This window comes from Prionailurus viverrinus, chromosome C1 (genome assembly GCF_022837055.1).
Source record: "Prionailurus viverrinus isolate Anna chromosome C1, UM_Priviv_1.0, whole genome shotgun sequence".
Lineage (NCBI taxonomy): Eukaryota > Metazoa > Chordata > Mammalia > Carnivora > Felidae > Prionailurus > Prionailurus viverrinus.
Window position 1 is genome coordinate 170492154 of NC_062568.1, and position 24267 is coordinate 170516420.

Genomic DNA, 24267 nt, shown 5'->3' on the forward strand with positions numbered 1-24267 from the left:
TGCAAAAATAATTTTCGTGTAATATTTTGAGCCTGAACACGAGGAGAGAGGTGAATCAGCGGGAGAAAAGAAGTTATGCAATTGACTCTAAAACTAAGGGAAAAGATACTTGGTCTGCTCATTTGTTTTAAATACCCATTCTTTCTACAAGTCAGTCTGTCCTTCCTTCTTTCCTTTCTTTCTTTCTTTCTTTCTTTCTTTCTTTCTTTCTTTCTCTCTCTCTCTCTCTCTCTCTTTCTTTCTTTCTTTCTTTCTTTCTTTCTTTCTTTCTTTCTTTCAAGGAACTTTTAAAAAATGTTTATTTATTTTTGAGAGGGGTGGCCCAAGCAGGGGAGGGTCCTAGAGAGACAGGGAGACACAGAATCTGAAGCAGGCTGCAGGCTCTGAGCTGTCAGCACAGAGCCCTATGTGGGGCTCGAACCCACGAACCACGAGATCATGATCTGAGTCAAAGTCAGGTGTTTAACTGACTGAGCCACCCAGGCGCCCCTCTACGAGTATTTCTTGAGCACATGTTATGTGCTGGGCACTGTTCTAGGTCCTCTGTATTCGGCAAGTGAACAAGGCCCTGAAGGAGTAGCAGTTACGATACACTTAGTTCTCACTGACACCCAGCAGTGGCAGGAGGTCGATCTCTGGCTTCATGGTGATTACCGATTTGTGATCTGAACATTTTCCCAGCATGGGTGGTGAATGTTGATCTCTGTGGCCGCCCTCTACCCTCAGCGTGCCAGATTGGGTAATGTTGGTGATCGATTCCAGCATGGCACCCCCCCCACCCCCCAAAACGGAGAATACCTACCTGCCTTGTTTCTTACACGGGGTCTGTTCCCCAACTCATTTTCTGATCGTCTGCTCCACAGAGGCATCCTAAGCATTTGAGTTTTTACATAATGGAGTTTTCCTTACTTACCCAACTTCTCAGTCACCACCTGCAGCTTTGGCCTCAAAAACAGTGACCTCTGCAGCGGGGAAGAATTTGACCAAGGATGTCTGGGGAGACTTTCTATTTATAAAACACCCTCTGCAGGTTAGTGAGGGGCAGGAAGAACATGTTCATGTCCCCTTAGGAATCCTACCCACCCCACCCCCCTTTTTAAGGAAAAGCTATTTTATTATTTCTTCTATTTTTAAGGATATTTTATTTTTTAATGTTTGTTTAATTTTGAGATGGAGAGAGAGAGAGCATGCTCACACAAGTGGGGAGGGACAGAGCGAGAGGGAGACACAGAATCTGAAACAGGCTCCAGGCTCTGAGCTGTCAGCACAGAGCCTGATGGCGGGGCTCGAACCCACGAGCCGTGAGACCATGACCTGAGCCGAAGTCAGATGCCCAACCAACTGAGCCACCCAGGCGCCCCAAGGATATTTTATTTGTTTAATTTTGAGACAGAGAGAGAGAGAAAGAGCGATCACACAAGTGGGGAGGGACAGAGAGAGAGGGAGACACAGAATGTGAAGTAGGCTCTGTGCTGTCAGCTCAGAGCCCCACATGGGGCTCAAACCCACGAACCGTGAAATCATGACCTGAGCCGAAGTTAGATGTTTAACAGACTGAGCCACCCAGACACCCCTAAAGGGTATTTTATTGAGAGAGACAGAGAAAGAGCATGAGCAGGGGACCGGCAGAGGCAGAGGGGGTTGGCGGGGAGAGAGAGAGAATCTCAGGCAGGCTCTACGCCCAGCACAAAGCCCAACTTGGGGCTTGATCCCATGCCCTGAGCTAAAATTAAGAGTTGGATGCCCAAGTGACTGAGCCGCCTTGGTGCCCCAGGAAAAGCCATTTTAAAACATGCACAGCCTGAATGCTCCCCTTTGCATTTTCTTCCCATCAGCACCTTACCTTTTGATAACCTCTAAAGTCCCTTCTGAACTTGAGACTCCCTGGCCCAAGTTTTCTTTCCAGTGTCTGCTTCCCCTTCATTGATGGGGAACTCACTACCTGACAGGGCAGCACATTTCAGTTTTAGACAATTAGAATTAATGTCTGTTCTTGGTATTACCACCACTAAGTAGAAAGACTCCCTCTTCCTTATGACAGCTTTCTTGGGGGGGGGGGTAATTATAGCAACTCATTCATGTTCTCTATTCTTCCCGTAAAACTCCCCCACCTGCACCAGTGGGTTTCCATTTAAAATAGCTCCTGTTCTGTTTTGGAAGGCTTCTCTCCTGGCTTCTGGTTTGCCAATGTTCTTCTGAAAATGTGGCTCCCAAAACTGACCTCCAGCCCCACTCTTTGGCCCAGCACCCTCGAAGTGTCTGGAGTTGGCAAGAGGGAGAAGTGTGGCAGGGGCGAAGATGCTCTTGAGTCAGGAGCTGGCCGCGATCCGCTTTGCTCTGTGGTAGGTATTAAGTGCGTTCCCAGGCCTGTTTCCTGCTTCCAAATGCCAACATCCCTGCCTCTTATGTGAGGTTTAGCTTAATCCCCAACCTTACCTAAATGTTACTTCTATTATTATTCAGAGCTGTGGGTAGAATTTCCCTGTGTTGTTGAGGGCGTGGGTGGGGACTCCGTAGCGGGAGGCCCACTCTGCCTGGAATCCTCGCTGGGTTCTTTGTTCAAAACCCCTGTCCAGCCAGGATGGTGCTGCTCTTCTAACGTTGCTTATTCGAATGTCTTCAGAGATTAGACGGGACAACTCCCTTGTTTCGCCAGCAGGGGATACTGGGGTCCAGAGGGTAGAAGTCAGCTTGTCCCCATTCTCCTGTCACACGGCAAGTGAAGTTAGCCTTTGTAGCTGGAAGGCTAACTTAGCTGGAAGGCTAAGCTGGAAGGCTTCTTGCATCTTTTCTTGGTACTCTCTCCCACCCTGGAGTGAGTCTGGAGCTGCAGCTCCTGAGAAAGGGTCTTTAGTTTGCCGGTTGTAGAATTGAATTGTCTGTGAGGGTTCTGGCTGCTCAGCCCTGGCCAACAGGTACTGGGATTTGCACAGAAGCCCTCATACCCTGTCCTTGCTTTCCTCTGTCCCACCTGAGCTGGTGGGCTGGCCAAGCGTTAGGGGCACACCTAATGAGAATCCAAGGATCCGGTGTAGCCATCAGATACCGAGGGCCTATTGAGCACAAGGCGGGTGGAAAGCCAGCAGAGTACAGGGGATGGTTGCCATGGAAGAGGTGCTCTTTGAGGGGCAGTAGTTTTCACGGTTGTATATGTGGTCCCTGGTGCCTGGCACATAGAAAGTGCTCGACATGGATTTGTTGAGGGAACCAGAGGATTTGGATAGATGAGACCAAACAATGGGTAAGCTTGGTGGCAGCCTACCCATCTGGTGGGCTAAAATGGAAAAAAGCCGATTCCTTTTTATCTTCCAAGTGTTCTTGGAGCTCCTGCCCCATCCTGGACCCTGCAGAGGGATATAAAGGTGTGGTCACAGCCCTGCCCTCGAGTAGGTTAGGGAGGGAGACCCCAATATAAGGACCCCATGTCTAGATGGTAGGGGAAGTTAGCACTGGTTGCCCAACTGCCTTGGCTTTGGAGCATCCTCCTTTGAAGGGCCCCTCCCGGCTGCTCCTGGAAGTGTCCCCCAGGTATCATGGTGGCCAGTGCTTGCTGCCCAGTGATAAAACTCTAGCTGAAGCTAGAGTGCCCTCCCTTCCTCTTCCCGGGGATATGGCCTACCCTTAGCCGCCCCCACCCTACGGCCGCTCTTCTGCTCCTCTTTAACCTGACTGACCGGCTGCTGTGCGTGCAGAAGGCCTGGGTGACGGGTGAGCATGATAATAAAAATCCTCACTCCTCTCTGGGCGCCGTGCCGTTTGTGGTACGTTGCGTTAATCACTTGGCAAAGAGAACATTAGTGCTTTAATTCACTGGACTGGATTTCCTCCCAGGTGTCCCCCGGCAGGGGTGAGAGGTGGAGGTGGCCAGGCTGGCTGGGCAGTGCTTGAGGCGGGGGTGAGGTGACAGGGTGGGCAGGGTTGCATTTTCTCCTTTTTCTGTCCCGATAGAGCCAGTACAGTGCCTGGGAACCCCCTCCCTGCCCTCCAGAACACACTACTGAAGCACTGCCCACCCCCATGTTGCACATCCTGCCCCCTCCTGCCAGTTCCCCTGCCCAACTTTCTAAGTGAATCCAGAGCCTTCTGTCAGGAGAGGGGCTGTGGTGTGTGCCCAGCACAGTGGCCTCAATTTCCCCTTGCCTGCTTTGGCGGGGTGGCGGGGGTGTTGCGTTAGGCACTCTGGGGAGACGTGGGCAGTGCCTCCCACCCCCTGCTGCTGCCCAGCCTGTCCTTTGGGTCCTGGGTACCTGGCTTTCTTCCCTTCCTCTCCTCCCTCCTACCCCCTTCGCTTCTGTCTTTGCTCTCTCGAGGAATCAGCCCCCCTTCCTTGCATCCTTCCGTCCAGGGACCCCTTCTCAGCCCTCGGGGAAACCACACAGGCCTCCTGTGCTCCCATCGGTGGGCCCTTTTCCCTTTCTCCTCCAAGTCTCCCCCCACGGAAGGTATGGCGTGAGGCGAGGGGGCCTCGCCCCCAGTGCCGAAGCCCAGCCCGAGTTTTTCTGCCCCTGCGTGGTTTTATGAAGTTTCTCCTGTCAAATCCAAGAGGCTGAGGAAAGTCATCTTAAGGATTTATTCCTCAGGGACCCCCTGAACTCTGGTCGTTGAGCACAAAGAGGGTTCAGTGTCTGGGGGTGGGTGGGAGACTCTCCCTCTGGAAGGAGGGAGGGAGGGGTCTGGGCGGTTGCGGGAGTGGAGGCCCCTGCCTGTGCATCTCCGATGAGTTGCAGATGTGGGGGGTCAGGGGCGGGAAGAGCCAGCCCCCTGAGCTCTGGCTCCCCTTGGAGCATATGCACCGCAGTTTCCGGGAGCTGTGTGTGTATGGTGGGGGGGGGGGGGGTGCGCCGCGGGGAGGTGGGAGCTTGTTTGGCAGCAGGCGCCCATCAGACAACTGGAAAGTGCCAGTGCTTGCCTGGCCATCTGTCCCCCTCCGCCTGGCTCCTGTCCGCCTTCTGCTTACCACAGAAGGGCCCGGCAATAGTCTGCAGTGCGAGGGCACGGAGCCTGGCCGGGAGGGGCAGGCACGGTCCCATCTTGCCTTTGTTTATTCCCATCTTGTCTCCGGCTCCTGTGCTCCGCGCGAGTTGCCAGGTGCCTGCAAAGTTTGCTGTGCTGCCGCTCGTCGCCGTAGTTTTGTGGCAGGACAGTGGGAAGGGAAGGTGGATGTGTGCTGTTTTGTCTGTTTGCTTAAGTGAGACCTTCGCCCTTCTCCCCCGTCCGCTGTTTGCCTCCGTCCTTGCTTTAATTTGTAAAAGCGCCACCAGAGCCAGAGCCAGAGCCAGAACCGGCCAACTCTCCGAGGTTTGGGCTCATCTGCACACCACCCTCCTCGAGCTAGTTAAAGGGTTAAAAATTATGGGGAAGTTCAGCCGGCACTTGCAAGATATGGTTGCCGTAGCAACAGGCCTTCTAATCTGGTAGGTGACCTGAGAGACTGGAGAAGATGTAGGGGTTGGTTTGGCATTTCATTATTTCATGAGGCTGCCTCTCCAGCTGGTTTCTCTGCTGAGCTTAAAGCTTGCTGTTCCTGCCACTAGAATTACTGGCACATTCCAAAACAACAGTGTTGATGGCACTAGCAGTGCGTTAATGGGGGTCTGGCCAGGCAGGGTGGGCGGAGGAGAGGGAGCTGGGTTCCAGGAACCCTAGCGTGGGACTTGTCCCCTCGCACAAAGGGCGGGGGGGGGGGGGTGTGTGGATAGAAGGGTGTGCGCTCAGGTTCGCTTTCCTGCATACAATAGCTGCCTTCTTAAAACACCACCGTGTAAACGGAATCCTGTTTTTTAGTGCCCTGAGAGGGACTGGCTTTTTAGAAGGGTTTTCAGGGAACTTGTTTAGTTGGACAAAAATCCTCTTTAAATTTTGGGGCCCCTGTGTAAGGTGGGGGGAGACTCCCCGCCCAGGGCAATATCTACACTTGGTTTTCCCTCCTCTTTTACTTACCTCCAGATGGATGTGGTCCAGAAATTCGGTTCAGTTCAACACGTTCATTGCGCGTCTCCTGTGCTCCCAGCCCCGTGCCCAGAGCAGAGAGAAGTCGGACAGAATTCCTAGTTCACACCACAGTCCTGGCCAGAGAGGCTCCCGGTCTCCCGGTCTGCGAGGGGCCTTCCTTTTCGAGTGACCTTGTATTGAGGACACCTTTCTCAGAGGGGTCTGCTCTGTTTCTCTTTTCGCCTTGGCTGTGATTGCCCAGAAATCCATGGGCCTGGTAATTGGTATGTGTAGATGCCGTGCTTTTCTAAGCACCATGTCCTGCGTAGAGTTCTCTGTTAGCTCGGGTCCCGGTTCACAGGCAGTTCCAGTGGGTTGACTTCGTGGGTTTCTTGCTTTCCTCAGTTTCTTCCTTCTAGAGAGGTTGAGCATGCCTGAGATTCGTGAGGGAATTTTAGGTGGTGTCGTCCCTCTCTTTGAAAGAGCGAGGTCTGTGTGTTAAAGGCCTGGCGGGTGGCTGTGGAGGTTCACTGTTCCCATTTCATAGATGGAGAAGCTGAGGACCAGAGACAAGGGCATATCCACTCTTGGGGCTTCTGGATCCCAGACGAGGACTTGCCCCCACTGTGCCAGGTCCTTGATGGCCTGTCCTTCCACTGCGTGTATGGGCCGTGTGTGAGAAGGTTGGGCCGGAATGTGTGGTTCTTGGTGGGTGGGAATTTGGGAGATTGGGAAGTGCACTGTAGATGTCAGAGGGACAGGCACCCTTACATGATCAGGAGAGTCCATGGATGGTAGGGTGCACTGGCCACAGGTTTCGGTTTTCTGGTTCAGAGGATCGGGTTGGGCCAGTGGAATGAGACACTCACCCGTTGCTGGCCAGCATGGCCCGTGTTGGGATGTGGGAGTGTTCTGGGGAGGGCACAGAGGTGCCACCTGCAGCCTGTGTGTGACCAGCTCAACTTCTGGTCCCCGTGTGCTTTGGGTGGTCGGTCCCCTCTGCACCACAGTCTCCCATCTCTAAAACACCGGAATTGACTTCATCATATTCCACCCGTCAGGTCCCTCGGTCCACGTCCGGGGGTAGAAGCAGCATCTTGGCAAAGTTCCCTCTGTACTTCCGGGCCTCAGGTTGGTTTTTCAATAACGTAGAAGGTGGCTTGAGGGTTTTGCCTAGTTTTTATCGGGCTTGGGTGTAATTTTGCCCAATTCGGTGCATTTTAATGCATTTTAAGCCCTTGTCCTTGGGCTGCTGTGTGGGGGAGGCAGGGATCAGGCCACATCTTGGGCCTCGGAACCCTGCCCACCTTGGTCTGACCTCCGTGGACTCTGGAGATGGTAATCAGAATTGGGTTCTGATTCTGCCTGTGGTTCACTTGGATACCCAAGCTCTACTTTTCCTACACAGAGAGATCTTGGCTTGGGGTAGTGGGGGAATTTAGCACGTCCGCAGGGCCTTTGTAAGTGAAGCATCTCAGAACCACCAAAGGAAAAGATCTGCAAGGCTGCTGGGATTGGGCTGTGTGTCTGTGTAGATCGATGGGTGTGTGTGTGTGTGTGTGTGTGTGTGTGTGTGTGTATAAGTGGGTAAGTCACTGGGTGGAGTGGGGGCGTGCGGGTTCAGGTGAAGATTTCTGGGACCTCTGGGATATAAAAGTAGAGGTGATTTTGCTCCTTCCCACTTTGGCTTAGATTTTGGCCCAAAGTTCTTTCTCTCACAGTGGGCCTGCCTGATTTCCATGGAAAGAATAGATGTGCCCTGTTCTAATTAGAGAGCCGAAGTCTCCTTACATGCAAAATAAATAAAACAAACTCGGTATTCGCTCCAGAGTTGGCCTAGGCCCTCAGAGACCTGCCTTCCCCACGGCAGGGGTATGTGGGGAGCCTTAGTGGTTTCCTTACAGATGAGGGAACCAAGGGCCACACAGGGATGGAATGACTGCCTGAGGACACATGACCGTCAGGTTCCAGCACTGAAACCCACGGCTCCTGAGGCCCAGCTCCTCCCTCTGACCCACTGCCCCCAGTTTCTCCTGTGTTCTTGAGGTTGCTATTCAGGAGACATGCCCCTCAGAATCTGCTTATGTTCTGCAGGGTTGGGTAGGTTTTGTGCTTGTTATGGGGGATCTTAGTTGAGCCTCATGGGTCTTGTTGTGGTTCTTCTGTCATTCACCATCCTCTGTTTTACAGTAGGATAAAATAACAAAGAATTTACCCCCATATTGAAATTAAAAAAAATTTTTTTAATGTTTATTTATTTTTTTTAAATTTTTTTTAATGTTTATTTATTTTTGAGACAGAGAGAGACAGAGCATGAACGGGGGAGGGTCAGAGAGAGAGGGAGACACAGAATCGGAAGCAGGCTCCAGGCTCTGAGCTGTCAGCACAGCCCGATGCGGGGCTCGTACTCACGGACCGTGAGATCATGACCTGAGCCGAAGTCGGATGCTTAACCGACTGAGCCACCCAGGCGCCCCTTAATGTTTATTTTTGAGTTTATTTTGAGAGAGGGAGAGAAAGCGTGAGCTGGGGAAGAGCAGAGAGAGAGGGAGACACGGAATCTGAAGCAGGCTTCAGCCTCTGAGCTGTCAGCACAGAGCCCAATGCAGGGCTCGAACTCATGAGCTTCGAGATCATGACCTGAGCCGAAGCTAGACGTTTAACTGACTGAGCTACCCAGGTGCCCCAATGCTTGTTTATTTTTGAGAGACAGAGCACAAGCTGGGGAAGGGCAGAGAGGGAGACACAGAATCCGAAGCAGGCTCCAGGCTCTGAGCTGTCAGCACAGAGCCTGAAGCGGGGCTTGAACCCACGAACACTGAGATCATCACCGGAGTCGAAGTTGGATGCTCAACCGACTGAGTCACCCAGGTGTCCCCCTCTCCCCCCACTGTCATATTGAAATTTTAAAGCAGTTGCTTGAGTTCTCCAGTTTTGCGTTGTGTATGCATTTCTGTTAAGAGTAATAATAGTGAGTACAGGGCCAGTCATGGTAGGTCCTTGATGGTCAAAAAGATGACTGAAATGCAGCGGCTTCCTGCTGCAGGGCCTAGCCAGGTGAGACTCCCAGGATAGCCGCCCACATCTTACATTTTCCTTGTTGTGTTAATGTTGCCATAATAAGACACAAAATGGATCACTTCCTTCTCTGGAGGGTGGGAGTGGGAGGTGAGGGGAAGGCAGGTGGGGGTTTGGAGATGAAGCCTCACGGGAAGTGGAGGGGGGTTTCTGACAAAGCTTCCCTCAGGATATCTTGTGGAAAAGTTTGACTCCTTTTCATGATGTCACTTGAGGAAGCCTCCGTACCTGCCAGCCCAAGAAGTTTGGATCCATTTGGCTTCTCTGGAGAATGCCACTTCCTGGAGTAACAAGTTAGTCCTTCCTAGGTGAACTAGGACTTGAATCCATTTCCTTCAAGCTTCCTAAAGTGTCCCGTGCTAGTTCTGAACTTGTGCGTCTTGATGAGGAAACTAAGGCCTTTGGTCCTTTTATGTACCTTGAGCCCCGTCTGGCCCAAAGCTGTGCAGACTGAGGGTGCTTGATACGTTTTATCTTTCATAATAAGGAGGCCTGTTAGTTTGCCCAGAGTTCCCACTGCTTCTTGGGAGTTCCTTATGGAGAATGAACTTAGAGCCGTTTGGATGGGTGGATGGGTAGGTGGCTGGCTGTCTGCTTGAGTGGGTTGAGAGTGCTGATCCAGCCTCGGGTGAGTCAGGAGTCTTCCCAGAATGCCACGTTACGTTCGAGAACTTCTCTCCAGCTCGGGGTACAGGCAGCAGGCGGGCCCTGAATCTCATGAGGGCCCAGCGAAGTTTCTCACTGTTCCCTTACGGTATCTGCTGGAAGTTCCTCCCTGTTCGGTTGATCTGTTGGGGAACCTTGTCTTAAATGAATATCCCACATGCCAGAGGAATATGGAACAATGAAGGAAGATTGTTTTTAAAGCTTAATTTATATTTAAATTCTCACAGCCTTACCCTTGAGATCTGTGAATTTTTAGCATTTGTGGCTTCAACAGTTCGCATGTGACAGGAGTAATTTATAACCTCCCTGAGTGTAACTTTGATTTTTGGCCTGAGAGGCGGGTTGGCCTCCTAGTCGCTGAGCGGGTGGGTAAGCCTGGCCCACAGCTCTTGGGCACTGCGGTCCAGTGCCCACCCTGTCCGGTGCCCACAGCTCTTGGGCACTGCTTATTCATACATAATGTAATTTCATCCTTACGGTAACTGGGAATTGGGTGTAATTGCTGTAGCTTTACACCTGAGAAAACCGAAGGAATTATATGTCCTGTACGTGCTCATTTTGAAAAGTAGAAGGAAGAAAAAGTCACCCCATCATTCCACCACCAAAACGAACTTTGTGCTAGCTTCTTTTGGCGGTGGTGGTGGTGGTGGTTGGGTGGGGGTGGGGGGAGTATTTCCTTTCAGGCTCTTCTTTTTTTTTTTTTTTTTTTTTTCCACTTAGCATTTTTGCATTATCACGTTCTAGTCACAAAATCCTCATTACGAAAAATAACAGTTAAGAAGCTGCGTAGGCTCTGTTTCTGTTTCCGTGTAGGTATGGTTTCTGGAGGGCCTCCGTGTGGGACTTCTCTTCACAGTCCCTGGGCAGAGCTAGCCCAGGAGCGGGAGTGGTCCATTCAGCCAGCATCCCTGGCTCAGGCATTCAGACCCAAGCAGGGCCCTTTGTGTCTAAAGTAGTAGTTGATTGGAGTGCTAATGAATCAATTAGAAAATTACTTGCTGCTGAGATCCTCAGCCAAACGAGGATGTGCAGTCTTAGAAAACCATCCGAAGGCCATACGCCTATAAATCTCTCTTGGCTGTGGCCCTTGTAAATCGCGCTGCAGCCTTTCTTGGACCTGTTAATCACTTGAGAAAAACGGGACCTCTTCTGCCCTGCGAGGGCTGCCTTGCGCTTGGCCCGCTTTTCGAGCGTGTACTCTGGTCCATTCTTCAGTGGTGAGAAAGAGAAGACCAGAGTACCTAGTGACAGCATTTGTAGCTCCCTCTGAAAGAGAACCAACCATTCGGCAGCATGCCCTTGTTCTTTCTTTTAGCCCTCCCCACAGCCCAGTTGGGAGGTACTGTTATTACCGTGTGCCAGTTTCTGCGGATGGCAGAACTGGAGCTTGGGGAACAGAAACAGCGTGCCCCTCCAGTCACACAGGAACGCAGTGGTTTGGCCTTCGGATCCCCGCGTCTTCCAACTGTCCCTCTGCTGTCCTACCTTTCCACGCGGGTGCCCCGAGTCCTAGATCTTAGTGGGTCTTAATAGTCCTAGGTTGGGAGTGGCAGATAAGGCTCGGCCCTTAGAGGTTAAATGGTAAAGGCGTCCAGGTCAGTACCCTGGATTTTGGGTTCGGTGAGGTGTAATCTGGGGCAGGAGAGTTGGAGTGACGGCCAGCAGTCATGGCTGGAGGGACCCCGGGTGGGTGATGGACCAGCAACTTGGGTTGTGAGTTTCAGGACAGTTGCCAGGGTGCTTGAACCTGAAGTGGAAATGGGTAGAAGGGAGGGAGGTTGAAAAAAAGGGACAGTGTTGTAAGTCCTGACCAAAGTGGGAGCCATCTCTTGAAAAAGACAACCGCAAAAACAATGATTGTGATATGTTTTTCTGGCCCTTCCACACCTGTTTCCTCATTGGCTACCCATCTCCTCTGATGACACCCCCCAGCCCTCAGTGACAACTAAGGTGTCACTAATCCTTTACCCGTTTGCTCCCAGACAAGGCAGCTTGCTTCTCTGAGGCTGAAACCACAGGCGGCTCCCTGCTGGCTTCCTTTTAATTTGGTTTCACTTGCCGGGAGCCTGTGGCCCTTTCATTGCCTGGTGGAGGGGCAGGGGAGGGGGCGGGGGGGGGGGCAGGATTGTTTATAACCTCAGATTCTGTCCTTTCGTTTAGTGTGTCAGGACCATTTTGATAGCCCTGCATCCAACATTGGGTGCCTTAGGATGCCTGGCAGTTATTTTGTTCATATGACATTTGAGTGCTAACCATGTGCCCAGCACACGTGTGCCCAGGTGCTAACCATGTGCCCAGGTGCTGGGAGGGAATAAATAGCACAGATGATAACTGTGCCTGTCCTTTAATGCTGACATACTATGGGATGGCATTGCTGTAGACCTTGGGTCTCAAGCTCTGATTTGGAAAATAGGACCCTAATAAATAAGAACTCTGATCTCTTCTTTCACCGTGACTCTTTTTAATATGCCCAACACTGTGCCAGGCATTCTATATTTGTCGTCATGCTCTGTCCTCAGAAGAGCTTCATTAAGGCAGGTATTGTCACTCTAAATTTGCAAGTGAGGCCACTGAGAGCACATAGCAGGTGCTCAGTAAATCTTTTTGGCTGGATGTGTGGCATACAGCTTGCAGGCAGGGGAGCTGGGTCTCTAGCCCAGCCGAGGTTCTCAACAAGATAATGTCTCAGGCTGCTTGTCCAGAGCCGTACCTGTCACTTGAGGCCGGCTTCCTTCTGTGGATTTGCTTCAAGTGTGAGCACCAGAGCTTAGGAAGATTATGTTACAAGGTCCTGGTGTGGTCTGTAACCAGCTAGATGTGTATCACCATCATCACTGCCCCTGCCGGAGGATTCCTTTGTTTCTGGTGGTTTCATAGAGGTGCAAGTGAGATTTAGCGGCTACTCAACTTTCCCGGCTACTGCTGTCCGTCCCCTGGCTTGCTGCTTGAGGCGCATTGGTGCTGCCATCTGAGCTGTGACTGTAGGAGGGGAGTGAGACTGGGATCCACCTGCCCTTATGCCTCAGGACTCTAGGTGATTCTGCTCCTTAAAGTTAGCAAAGGTGAGGCAACATGTGCAACCTTTAACCCCATTTGGTCTGCCTGGCCAGCATTTGGCCATCCTATGTTGACTTGGCCACACCAAGTTCTAGGTATTGAAAATCCCAAACAAATAAAGCCCAGCCCCTGGATGGGAGTGGGTTGGCTTTCTCTTTGCAGAAGCTCAAAGTGCAACAGCTGTGTGGGTAGTCAGCAATCTGGGTGTTAACCTGCTTGGCAGGCGGTTGAAGTAAAGTTCCAGGCAGGCGTCAAGTTGGTGGAGGAGGGAGTTACAAGCACGTGGCTGGCCATGGCAGGCAGGGCAGATGAGGTCTACTTTCTTTGCCTCTTGTTTGTGCCCTGGACCTTCAGAATCCTTTTTGAACTTTCTCCTTTTCTCTACCTCTCTCAGCCAACTCTCTTAATTTCCAGCCACCTTCCACCTGCTTCCCTACATCTCTGTATTTCCCAACACCTTGTGCATTGCCTCAGACTCTACTTGGCTGTGCTCAGTTGGCAGGCCAAGGGGTACAGTCCACCACCCAGTAAAGATGACCTCGTGTCACTGTGACCCAGCTGGGGATGGGGACTCTGACCTGTGCCAGAGGATGGTAGAAAGTCAAGAGTGCTTGCGCGGATGTCAAGGTGGGTCACGCGACACTGCATGGGCAACGGTGCAGAGAAGGAGGAATGGGGTGGGTGAGAGTGTAGTTGGTGATTGGAGGGTTGGAAAGATTCAGGATGGATTAGTTTCCCGGACTGCAGTGATAGACTACCACAAACGGGTTGCCTTTAAACAACAGAAATTTATTATTTCTCAGTTCTGGAGACTTGAAGTTTGAAATCAAGGTGTCGGCAGGGCCGTGTTCCCCCTGAAGGCCCCAGAAGAGGATCTGTTCTGTCTGTGCCTTTCTCTTACCTTCTGGCATTGCTGGCAGCCCTTGGCATTCCTTGGCTTGAATGAGGCTCTGCCTCTGTCGTCACATGGCAGTCTCCCTGTGTGTCCTTTGTGCTGAAATTGCTCTTATTTCACGACGCCAGTCATAGGTTAGGTCCCACCCGAATCCACCATGACCTCATCTTACCTTTATTGCATCTTCAAAAGACCTGTTTCCAAATAAGGTCACATTTACAGGTACTGGAGTTAGGACTTGTAGAGGGACACGTTCAACCTACAACACAGGGTGACGGTGCTGACCCTAAATGCAGAGTGTGTTCAACTTCTTGTTTTAAGGGGCCTCAAAGATCCTAATCAATTCTGTAATTTCAGTCAGGTACATTTATGTTAGGAATCTTGTGTGTGCTGTGTTCTGGGCTTGCCCCCCCCCTTGCACAGGGGTGAGACACTGCCTGGCCTTTACAGTGAGAAGCTTCTATGGAGACCAGGGTTTTTAGAAGAAACTTGGAGGAAAGGTACTTGCAAGTACTTCAGTCATGACCTTAGAAATACAGACGGGCTTTTTTTTCCTGCCCTATTAATTTTGAGGCCACCTGGATCGAGCCAGGATTTACTCTCCCTGCCCTCTGGATGAAGGCGATGGGGAAGGTGGTTGGGAACCTCTGGATATGGAGGTTGTTTAAGTGCCTTAGTTTCTTCCTTGCAAGTGAGAAATGTGCTTCTTGGTGTCTGTTCCGGGCAGGCTTGGAGCTGTGTTATTGGAAGGGCAAAACACTGTAATGTCATTAGAGGTTTTTTTTTTAAAAATAGGGGCTTCTGTATTCTGTTGTGGATAAACATGAAGCCAGGTGGGTAGTGTCTAATGGTTTGGGCCAGCCCCTTTTCATCCTTCCCAGAAGTTTCCTGTAGGAGCAGAGAGACCTGAGATCAGTCTGCTCGCCACGCATGAGAATTCTTCCCACGACTTTACAGTCTCCCTGTCTGAGAAGGATTTCCACACAGATGACAAGAGTGGAGCAAAAAGCATTTGTAGCTATTGTGTTGGTGAAAACCAATGTAATGTAAATAGGAAGTCAGGATTATATGTATCCTCAAAATGCTGCGACTGAAAACCACACACGCCAGATGAAATTTACAACCACGCGCCTGTAGGCTTCAGAGCGCTGTCTGCAGGCGGCAAGGGCTTACGCAGCGGGCGGACTTTGTTCTCTCTGCCATCCCTCCTCTCTGTCGCCTCCCCCCCCCCCCCCCAAAAAGAAAAGAAAATTAATTAGGCATTTCCTCCAATGATTTCACCTTTTACAAGGCCTTCACCCCTCTGAAGATACAGAACATGTTGAGTCCAGAAGATTCACCACCCTTTCTGTCAGTCGTTACAGAGAGGACAGTGGTACATCCCTAAATGACCAAACCACAAGGGATCCAAGGAAGTATTGTGGACATACTTTAATCTCCTCACTCTGTCTCCAGAATGATAGCTTTCCTGGGAGTGGCCTTGGATCACCCATTCCCAGAGGGGGCCTTCAAGAGTCTACTTCTGCAGAAGTACAAATATTCATTATGCTGAGACTGATCATGTGCTTTACACAGGTAGCTTTGTGAGTAGATTAGTTTCATGTCTTATTTCCAAGCAGTGTCGTGGATGAGACAGAACTCTGGCACTTCTGCTATCCAAAAAATTAATATTGTTAATACCCTGATTTCTATTTTGTTGGTATGACTTAGTTTCTAAACATGTCCCTTGCCCATAGGAGGTCAAGGGCAGTGGGATAATAGCAGTCCACATTGCTGATTGAGCCCAGCCATCCAGCTGTAGGTGCCTCCTGGCTACCGCACCCTCCTCACCTGTGCTTCCCCAGCTGCCTGGTGCCTGGCTCTGTGCTGCCGTCTCCCTTCTTCCCCTCTGGGTTTCTCAGAGCCTTTGGGAACCCAGACCACCTGCCTCGGTTTGCCAAGTTGCACGTCCTCTTAGATTCTAGAACCCGTGTAGTGTGTGGTTTCCCTTCCAGGAGGCTTGCCCACACAGTTAACTGCCTGTGGCGCTCCTTCCTCCAGCGAGAGCTCTTTGAAACTGATGTTCCCAAGAACCCATTTCTTCTTGGGGAGAGGGGAATGGGGTATGATCCTTGCTCCAAATCCTACTGGTGTCCAGAACTGCTCTGCCAGGGAGAACCTCGTGTATGTCCAGTATGGAGCACGGCTTTAACCTTCACGGGCCCACAGATCCCCGCGAGGCTGAGGAGATCGCTGTCCTATCCAAACACTGCACATTCACACGTACAAATAACTATGCGTAATAAGTCCAGGGGTTTGTAGGCCCTTTGTGTAGCCCTTCAGAGAGAGACCTGCCCCTCTGCCACTGAGTGTCCCCAGTGGCCTTGTGGTATCCATTTTGTCTCCTGTAGGGTGGGAGCAGTGATAGCTACCTGATGGTCCTGCTGTGGTGATGGTGACGTCAGTTGTTAATAGCGCACCTTAGGTTGTTCACCCACTCCTCACCATGACCCAGCGAGGGCAACGTGCTGCCAGCTGCATTTCACAGATGAGAAAACTTAAGCTTAGACAGGTGAAATGATGAGCCCAGGGTCATGGAGTTTAGGAAGGGTCAGGATTGCAACCCAAGCAGTGTGGCTTTAGAGCCCCTGCCAAACACCTGATCTGCAGCAAAGGAATGCAGTAGGTGCTCAATAAACAGTAATAACAATACTAAAAGCCACAGGGGGGTAGGGCACAGCTAACCTGTTGGTTGTGGGGCTTCCCCTCCCCTACAGGTCTCCACCTGTCCTAAGTATCTCCTTGTGCAGGAGCGGGGCTCCAGACCTTGCGGGTGGGTGGAGGCGAGCACAGATCCGCCACTCCTGGGAAATGTGTAAAATCCTGTTCCTGAAAACCGGCCGGGTTCTCAAAGTGTCCCGGCTGGCGTGTTTTGCTAGTCACGAAACATGATCCATACGCTGTATTTTAGGACTTCCCATCTGTCGGCAGGCAGGCATCATCGGGAGGGTTTTCACTTGAGGGAGCTCCAAGCAGCTCACCAGTGGGGGAGGGGAGGTGGGCTAGGACGGTCTGTGACAGCAGGGAGGCACAGCCTGCCTGCTTGGGGGACCTGAGAGACAGGATGGGGGGGTCCTTGGAGTGTCCTGCTCAGCAGCATCCCGCATCCCTTTCCCCATGACTTCCCTCAGTTTTTAGGTGGATTCCCACGTTTTAGTTCAGCAAAACGGAGAGAGAAGAAGGTGAAGTTGCCAGGATTTCAAGGCAGCGCTGACATTGGAACTTAGAAGTCTTTAGACTGTTGTCCTCTCCCTTCCTTGAGTCTCTGTTTCCTGGGTCGTAGCTGTGCGGGTGGTGCAGGGGCAGGGTGTGGGAGACCTGGCTTGGAAGCTGGAGGAGTGAGGGCAGGGAGGGGAGGCCTGGCGCCCCCACCCTGCCGGTGGAGGCGGAGCGCGGAGAGGGCTGAGAGGGCTATCGATCCACCCATCTCCTCTGAGGGAGGGCCGCAGCACATTCGAGGCTTTCTTTTTAAAAATGCATTAACTTGACCGTAAGCAGGCCCCAGTTTCAAAATAAATAAATAAAAATAAGGCAAGCAAAACAAGTGGGAGTGGGAGGCAGGGAACCTTAGAAAAACTAAAAGTGTGCTTGAGGAGGGTCCTTCTTGACGGAGGTGTGCCAGCTACAGGCCAGGATGCGGGGCCTGGATTCTGAACCAACATTGTCCTGCTGTACTGTGCCCGGGGTTATCTGCATTTCCCTGGCTCAGCTGTGCAGGGAAACTTTACCTAAAACCAGAGGTTCCAGAAAACCCCTCTGGGGGTGGGGGAGGGTGGAGGGGGCCTCACATGGAGTGTGGTGGTAATCCATATATGAAAACCTGCCTTGCTAGCCCCAGTTTGGGGCAGCTTGGTCTCTTTTTTTCTCCCTCAAGCCGCACTGGTTTTCTCTTCGTTTCCCCCCAAGTGCCTTTGCACAGGCCCTTCTCTGCCTAGAAGGTGTGTCCCTCCCTTGCTTTAATCACCCCCCCCCCCTTCTCCAGGTTAGCACCTGCCCCAAGGGCACTTCCTGATTCTCTGTGGGTCAGGCCTCCTGGTATAGACCCCCAAGGCTCTCAGTACTTCTCTTTTGTAGTTCTGACCACAAGCATAATAAAAGAATTAACTTTTACAGCATTTAGCAATTAAGCTTGGGGAAGGCGGGGACTGGTCTGTCCTGTTTGCTAAATATTCATTGTCCAGCACAGCACTCTAAAAGGAGTAGTAAATCCTTGTGGAATGGATAGAGGGTAGCTCAGGGTCTATTCTGTTTGGCCCATGGATGCATTTTGGGTGAGGGTGGAGGGAATAAACATTTGAGATCAGAATTCACTGCGAGTTCCTAATGTTTCTAGAGGCATGGGCCCACTTTGAGGTCAGGATATGGTTTCAGAGTGGAGCTCCTAACACTTGAAACAGGGAGACTTCTGCCTGCAGCCCCATAGGCCAAGGTACACAGCATCCAGATCTGGCCTGTTTGGAAGGTTGTCCCAGTGAACCCGTTTCCTTAGTGGGTGGAAAGACACGGAGCCCAGAGAACAGAAAGGACTTGGCCAAGACCACACGGCAGAGCCTTTGAACACCTTAGTTTAATAGTTAAAACACAATTAATCAGGTGCCAAGTGCCTAGTGCGCAGGCATTGTTTCCTTTGCTCCCTGTAGTGGCTCTGTTGGGGAGGCACCACGTGTGGAAGAGGAAGTGGAGACTGTGAACTTGGTTGCTTGTTTCAGAACACAGCAGAGGTGGCACCAGAACTCTGGTCTCTCTGATTGCACATCCCCTTGCCTCCCAGCAAGGGGAGGGGGACTGGTGACGGCCCAGTTCTCAGATTGGCTCCGGTGCAGACCCTGCCTGCTGCCATAGCCAGTGGAGGCTTAGCGACTTACAGGAGCCTCCATTGCTTCCAGCCATCTGTGCTGGGGGGACTGGTGGCTCACAGGGACCACCTTTCTCCCCCACCGGGTGTCACCTGTGTCTGTGTTCTCCCTCTCCACCTCTGCAAGAGCTGCAGAAATTGCTCTCCCCCGGGCCTCCCGGAGAGAGGGACGGAGGGTGATGAGGCAGAATTTGCACCATTCTGGGAGTAACTTTCCATCATTTGTGGCTAAAAATAAAACGTGCGCTTGCTCCTCTCTGCCTGTGGGCTTTCTTTTGGGGTTTCAGCGGGAGCCGCTTGCCCCTCTGTTTCCCCCTCCTAGCTGCCCCTCAGCAGGCGTGGGGCCGCCCACAGTTTTGGGGACGGGTGGGGAGGATGGGTGAGGGGGATTTGAGGCTGCTCACCCTCCCTGAGAACAGAGGCTACAGGGCCTCTGTGAGGAAGTGCCTCTGCTTCTCTGCAGCAGCAAACAGCCGTGCTGGTGGGCTGGTGCCCCGGCATGCATGGGGACGCCAACTCCCTTTGCAAATATTACTGCAGCTGAAAAGAGACAAGCCCCTTTAGAGGGCTTTCTTTGTGCAGCCTGCTTCTTTCCGATAATCTGGAATGCACAGAGGCAGGAGAGATAAATTAATTTGTTCAATTAATTTTGTAAATATTGACTGAGCAGAAGTTTTACACCAGTCACATGTTAGGGACCCGAGGGCTAACCAAAACACAACAGGACACAGTTCCTTCCGTGAAGGTGCTTATCCTCTAGGTAGGGGGAGAAAGAGGGAAGCCTTAAGATAGCCCTGGAGCAGGCAAGCCATGGGGGTCCTGCTGCGCACAGCACCCTCCCTTCCAGAATTCAGTTGCAGTGTCTGTCTGAACGGGGAGCTAAATGCCAAACCAGACATTTTGCCTTTCCCTCTTTTTAAGGCACTTTAATTCCTCTCTCCCCCAGCAACACATACATACGTACATACGAACATACATAAAATCGAGTACTTACTATGTGCTAGGGCTGGGCACTCTGCTAAGTACCTTACTTGGCATTTCTGTCCCTGGACTCATAGTGACCCCGGGAAGTGATTTTTGCTCTCATCCTTATTTTGCAGTTGATGAAATGGAGGCCCAGAAAGGTTAATTAACTTTCCCCAGATCCCACAGCGAAAATGTTGCAAAGCTTGGATTCAGCTGTGGGCAGATTAATTCCAGAGCTCACTCTCTGCACTGCTAGCTGTATAGACATGTCTACACTGGGCATGTGGCTGTTAAGCACCCACTATTGGCCCAGCATGAATTATCCTAACGGTGCTTTCTCTTTAAAAAAAATCTCCACTATGCTTTCCATTTGATCTTTAATGTTCTTGTAGCAACCCTGTGGGAGAAGAATCGCACCCCCAGTCCCCAATTCCCCTTTAAAAAAGCCCAAAAAACAACAAGGTCTCTGTAGAGGGTACCATACTTTAGAGACTGGTATTAAACCCTCTAGAGCCCATGGGAGAGTGAAAGTCTCTGGAAGCATTCTGCAAACTGTAAAGTGCCCCATGAAATGAAGGGCATGGGAGAAAAGGTGCCTCCACGCGGAAGACTCACTGGTACCCCAGACCTTACGCATCACAATAGGGGATTTCTCGCACTGTTGTCACGGTGTGGTTTCAGGTACCTGTGAAAAATTATGGTAATTAAAATGTAATTTGGAATCCCCTGTTGGCTCACAGCAGCTGGTCCAGATGTAGGAGGCTGGGGCTGTCCGTGCTGGAACAAGCTAAGGCTTGTTAGGGGTGTCACTTTGTCCTGCCCTTTGTGTTGCTGAGCAGAAGGGTGGGGGCAAGAGATACAGCAGCTATTTTTATATCGTTCACGTCATGTTCAGCATTACTGGATGTTTGTGGTTGGGTCCCTGTTTAGCCTCAGCCGGGAAGAGAGAACTCCCTTTGCTGCCTTGGTCTATATGGAAATTCAAGCTCATACCCCTTGGGTTTATATATTTGTCTAAAGCAGAGGGACCTAAAGTGACCGTGCAGTTCCCCTGGATAGGTCAGAGTTGTCTTATTATCAGGGCTTAGATTTTCCAGGGCTCTTCAGACGCAAGGGACCACGTCCCCATCCACTCCCTCATCCACTCCCTTATTGTATTCAACAGATGGGTTTTCAGTTTGAGATACATGCCAGATCTTTTCCCAGGTACTTGCAAAGTGACGTTGACCCTTGAACAGCGCAGGGGTTAAAGGCGCTGGGCAGCCCCTACCCAATGGAAAATCCATGTGTAACTTTTGACTCCCCCCAAACTTAACTACTCATAGCTTACTGTTGACTGGAAGCCTAATAGGTCGCACGAACAGTTGATTAATGCGTGTTTTGTATGTTGTGTGCATTATATACTGTACTTTATAATAAAGTGAGCTAAGAAAAGGAAATGTTACTAAGAAAAACCATAAGGAAGAGAAAATATATTTATGGTACTGTGCTGTAAGAAATCTGTGTAATAAGTGGACCTGTGCAGTTCAAACCCGTGCTGTTGAAGGGTCAGCTGTATTACCCCTCAAGGATTTCATGGTCTAGTTGGGGAAATGGAAAGGAAACCCTGAATTTGGCCTATGCAAGCCACACATATATGTTGGGCTTTATTGTAGGTACTGCATTGTCTTAGAAGGGGCCCAGGCGTGGGAACATGGAAGAGGGGCACTGGGATCACGGGATGTTGGAGGCAGCTTCCTGGAGGATGCATTTGAGTTGTAGGAGTTGACTTCATGAATCGGGGGACAGGAGGTTCCAAGTATGTATTTTGGTTGTATTTGCCACAGGGCTTCATTTGTATACCTACATGATATTATGAGTAGTTATAGTCGTTGTATCTTATTTTATTACCCAGTTGAGGTCCTGGGATTTTATTTTTATACCCAAAGGGCGCGCGGTCTTTGAAAAGTTTGAGAAAAAAAATGCCGTGTGTCAGCCAAGCCCTTGTTGCTTCAGAGGTCAGAGATGGGAGGTCAGCCACACAAAGCCTGCCCTTGAAGTCTCTGCCTCTCCGGGCCTCTTGGCACTTCCGGCACCTCTTCCTGCTGAAAGGGCAGACCAGAGTGGGTCATTGCATAGAAGGGGTTAAAACAAACGGTTCCCCAAAGCCTGCGCCCTGGCGTGTGCACCAAGCCCGAGCGTGTGTCATGGGATCGGGCATCTGGTCTACCTGCGTATCCTGCTGATTGAGGCATGTGGCCTGGGGGTGACAAGGCTGCTGGTGATCCCTCCGTGAAGACCGACTGTGGGATCTGTTGGAGAATGGAAGTATACAGAGCAGAGCACTTAGCTGGAGGCAGCCCGGCATGTCAGGGCTACTTCAGAGCAGGGGCTCACATCTAGACCTTGCAAGAGTACTGGTTCCTTGTCCTTTCCGCTTCCACTGTTTGTATGCGTTCAAGTATGTGACGTAGTTTCTGCCAACCGAGCATCCAGCAGAGCCTCTCTCTACCACCACGCCCTGGGAGGGGTGTTGAGGAGGCCAGTGAATACAGTGCCGTCCTGCCCCTGGGGTAGCTGACAGTTCTGCGTGGTCCTCCTGCAGATGGCCAAGGGGCCTGACATGACATGTGCCTTCTGGGGACCCTCTGCAGATAGCTGGAGTGTCTCGGAGTGTCCCCACCATCCTTGCGAACCACATGCTGACACTGCAGCATGCCAGCCCTGTCCTTGGTGTGGGATTATTTGCAGTTAGTATTCCAAATGTCAAGTTCCCCTTGACTTGATCTGAGCAGACGAAACAAAATGGCAGACAGATTAGAAGGGGCTTGAGAAGCCTTTTCGGATTTGAAAACCTTCCTTTGTTGACTTTGAGAAGCTGCTGAACCAGGCCAGTCTGCAGAGGCAGGGACTCTGCCAGGTGCCCATGGGCTCTCTGGGCTTGGGAGGCTCTGGCTGGTGCTGGCTTTTTTCCTCCAGGTGCCTGGCAGCTGGGGTGCCCACTGAGCTTGGGCAGGAGTTGAATCCAGTTCCTTCTTGTTAGTGCCCCCAGAGCAGGAGGGGAGGTGAGGAGCTGGGGCCTCTGAGGGCTTTAGGGCAGGTTTGGGTGGGTCCCCGGAGACAGGGGGCCATGTCAGGTAATATCTGTTTAATCTAGACTTGTATTTGCCTGCCTGCTGCGAAGACCCAGTAGGTAAAAGGGAACTTGATGGCTTACTGTATTGCAGTTCCTCTGAACGTCTGGGGAAAGGTTTAAATAGTGCTCACCAAAGACGCGGACGTTCCTGGCTAGAACTCGGGTATCATTGCTAGAAGAACCTTAGGGATGGTCCGTCCCCTTCATTCCCTCCCTTCCGCAGTTGTGGTAGCTGAAGCTCAGAAAGGTTAAGTAATCTGCACAAAGCCACACAGGAAGCAGTGGGGCTGGAATTTGAGTAGTCTGTCCGGCTCTAGCGCTCGTACTTGTCCCATGATGTCACATTGGCTCTTGCTCCCAGTCCTCCCTTCTCTGAGACTCATTTGTCCTGCCCTTCCCCCAACTGCTTCCTTTTCCTGCCTGCATTCCCCAGGAATCCCTCTGCGGGTGCTGCTTCATCCAGCTTGGGAGAAGTACGAAGAACCGGAGGGCTGAGTGAGAACCCAGCCCCCAGCCGCTTCCCTACCACCTTCCAGGGTACAGAGTGCTTGTCCTACAGGATTGTGCATGTATTCTTGTCTGCTGAGGACAGGCCAAGATGAGTTTCCCTCCTCGTTGGGCCATTCAGGGTACCAGAAAGGGTTTGTGGAATTGCTATGTCTGACCTCAGGGGAGATAGACTTTATGCACGAGGCTCTGCAGACTGTGGCCGGGCAAGTTTTAAGTCTGGCCGGACACCTGATCTTAAACCCTATCCTTAAATCTGCCTCAGTGCCCTGCAGCCACTGCAGGACAGATTGCATAAAGTTTCTCTTGCCTAAAGGCTTTTGACAATGGCCCGCAGTCTCTGGACCCAGAGACTGAGAGGTAGTTTTCGCTTTTCTCTCCTTTTCTTTGCACACTTACGCACAAATGCCTTTTGTCCCCAGGAAATGCAGCTTTCTCAATCCCCATCCTGGAAATATCAGCGGAATGTAATAAATCTGATTTGTGTTTATGTTGAAGAAATGAAACACATTTCTGGGGAGGAATGCGGTGGAGGCCTTGAGAAGGGGCTGTGTGAAAGCGTGGTACTCCCCCTCCTTCCTGATAGGACTCTGGTAATAAGAGCTGTCTCCTGTGTTCTGCTGTTGGGCAAACAGAAGGCAGAGCTGGCCAGGGCCCCTCACAGCTGCGGCTGTCACCTTCTCAGTTCCGAGAGTCCGGCTTCTCTGGACCCTGTACCTTCTCGGGGATTGCAGTTCTTCTGGGGACAGCGCCCCCGTGCTGGTTGAGTCAGAGCTGATTAGCGAATCCTCCCCGTTCTCATTCCAGGTTGAAAACAACAGGATGAAATTTAATAGGCATAAATGTAAAGTCCTGTATGTGGGTTCAAAAAAAAAAAAAAATCAACTTCACAGGCACAGGACAGGGAAGCTTCATGTGAACAAGCGAGCGAGAAAGTGACCCTCGGCTGTACCTGACAGTTGGTTCTGCGGGCCAGCGGTTGGCCGTCGATGAAAGAGAGTAACGCAGGCTGGCTGAACAAGGATCACGTCCAAAAGGAGGATGATGATGTTGTTGTTAATGATTTGTAATAGTCGCTAATGCTTCACATGCATTATCATTGCACCCTTAAAGTCATCCTTTGAGGTAGGGCAGAGGATCCCCTGTTTTGGGAAGAGG

The 24267-nt window shown here is 51.3% G+C and overlaps 1 protein-coding gene across 4 annotated transcripts in view; it reads left to right on the forward strand.

The window, feature by feature from the left end:
• The window catches only part of SSBP3 (single stranded DNA binding protein 3), a 164408-nt gene that overhangs the window by 44567 nt on the left and 95574 nt on the right, over window positions 1–24267 (forward strand). For 2 of the 4 annotated variants that reach the window (XM_047871912.1, XM_047871913.1), the window contains exon 1: window positions 2167–2342. The exons of the other annotated variants lie outside the window; for them this stretch is intronic. In XM_047871912.1, the coding sequence (XP_047727868.1) occupies window positions 2202–2342 (141 nt within the window). In that variant the 5' untranslated portion in view covers window positions 2167–2201. Of the gene's footprint in view, window positions 1–2166; window positions 2343–24267 lie in introns of those variants that run through there. 4 annotated transcript variants of the gene reach the window in all.